Source organism: Euprymna scolopes, chromosome 33 (genome assembly GCF_053919585.1).
Source record: "Euprymna scolopes isolate OS-2025 chromosome 33, ASM5391958v1, whole genome shotgun sequence".
In the NCBI taxonomy this organism is placed as follows: domain Eukaryota; kingdom Metazoa; phylum Mollusca; class Cephalopoda; order Sepiida; family Sepiolidae; genus Euprymna; species Euprymna scolopes.
The window spans coordinates 81,785,103-81,787,004 of NC_136514.1; the positions used below are offsets into that span (position 1 = coordinate 81,785,103).

At 43.4% G+C, this 1,902-nt stretch overlaps 1 protein-coding gene across 1 annotated transcript; it reads left to right on the forward strand.

The window, feature by feature from the left end:
- The first annotated feature begins 344 nt into the window (after positions 1–344).
- Positions 345–1,097, forward strand: LOC145258067 (uncharacterized). The gene has a single exon (XM_080115794.1). The coding sequence runs from the start codon at positions 345–347 to the stop codon at positions 1,095–1,097; it is 753 nt and encodes a 250-aa protein (XP_079971920.1).
- The last annotated feature ends 805 nt before the right edge of the window (positions 1,098–1,902 follow it).

A 1,902-nucleotide genomic window follows, 5' to 3' on the forward strand; every position in this document is an offset into this window, starting at 1 on the left:
ATCCATTAACTGAGCCTTTGTTTCCTTCAATTCCTCATTCGTTTCATTATTCTCTTGTAACGGGATTGGGGTATTTATATATCCTAGTCCCCTACAAATATGGTGACCCCTTTATTTAAATGAAATGGATGAGGTTGAACGAGGCATGCACACACACCTACAAACATCCTACCAGCTCTAATTAAAACCGTCATTAACCAAATAAACCTCCGGGTTCCCAACCATTAAAAAAAAAAAAAAAAAAAAAAAAAAAAAGTTTAACTATATCAACAGGACGAACGGCAATCTGCTAAGAAATTAAACATTTTTGTCAACCACCAAACGCTTAACCCACAAATTTCGAAATGGAGGATACTGTGTCAGCAGTCTCTGTAAAGATACCGGGATTCATGCATGCCGCTGTGGACGGGTGGTTCGCCATATGCGAAGCCCAATTCGAACTGAGGAACATATCCAACGAGACCACACGATTCTATCATGTCCTCTCAAATCTTCCCCCTGATTTGATTTCAAACCTACCCACCACCATCATTGCTTCTAGAAGTTATACACAACTGAGAGAGGCTGTGATAAATATGCATGAACAATCAAAACCTGAGTTGTTCAACAGACTTATTGGCACCACAGCTATGACAGGAAAGCCGTCCACATATTTACAGCAACTGATGGCGACAGCTAGTAAAGTAGGTGTGGGAGAGGAACTCGTGCGCCACAAATTTATTCAAGCACTTCCCACCGAAATAACCCCGGTTATAGCAGCGGTAAAAAATGCCTCTGTATATGAATTGGGTACATTGGCGGATGAAATAGTTCCTTTTCTGAGACCCAAGTATGTGCACAATGTTACCGCACCACCACCAAGAGCCAACGGAAATTTAGCTTCCACCAACATTGCTACAAGAACACACAGTAATGTACGACCCTTTTATGAGGACCAGAAACCCCAAATCTGTCGTGGGCACTTGTACTTTGCGGAAAAATCGAGGACCTGCAAACCATGGTGCAGATGGCCACAAAAATCGAACTGCAAAATAATACCTACATCAAGACCATCATCACCCGTCAGGCAACCTAACCAAACTTCGGGAAACTTATAATGCGAGTTGGAACAGCAACCGACTACTCGCAACTATTTGAGGTTGCCACCAAAATCGGACAAAATATAGTAAATTTCATTATAGACACAGGTGCCTCTGTTACAATACTACCACACAGTCTGGCACCTGATATAACCATCAATTCCACACCTGTACGTTTGTCATCGGCCAATGGAGATGCCATAAAATGCTTTGGGGAAATACAAGTGGACATTATTATTCCAGGTTTACGCCGTTCATACCCTTGGACAGTTGTGATCGCAGACACTGTCAACCCCCTTTTAGGTGCAGACTTTCTTTGGCACTACGGTCTCATCTTGAATTGCAGCGATGGTAAACTGGTGGATGAGACAACACGCCGATATGTACAAGGTGGAGGGGTCACAGCCCAGATACAAAATATAACGGTAAACAACCATGACAGTCTACCAGGAACGATGCAGTCTCTCCTCCAAAAATTCCCCAAGCTTACCACTCCACGCACAGAGCAACGTCCAGCATCTAACACAAGAGTAACCCATGTCATAGACACTGGAGATAGTGCCCCAACTTACGCCAAGGTCCGACAGCTGTCCGAAGAGAAATATGAGGTGGCAAAACAAGAATTCACAGAACTCTTAAAGGCTGAAATAATAAGACCATCAAAATCCCCATGGTCCTCACCAATACACCTAGTTCCGAAATCAACCCCCGGAAAATGGAGAGTGTGTGGTGACTTCAGATACCTGAACCACCTGACAAGACCAGACAGATACCCAATCCCAAACATTAACAGCCTCGGAGCCAAACTTTTTAAAAAGAGAGT

Bases quoted from the DNA above. Each gene is read 5' to 3' on its own strand.
- LOC145258067 (XM_080115794.1), top strand. From the start codon at position 345: ATGGAGGATACTGTGTCAGCAGTCTCTGTAAAGATACCGGGATTCATG.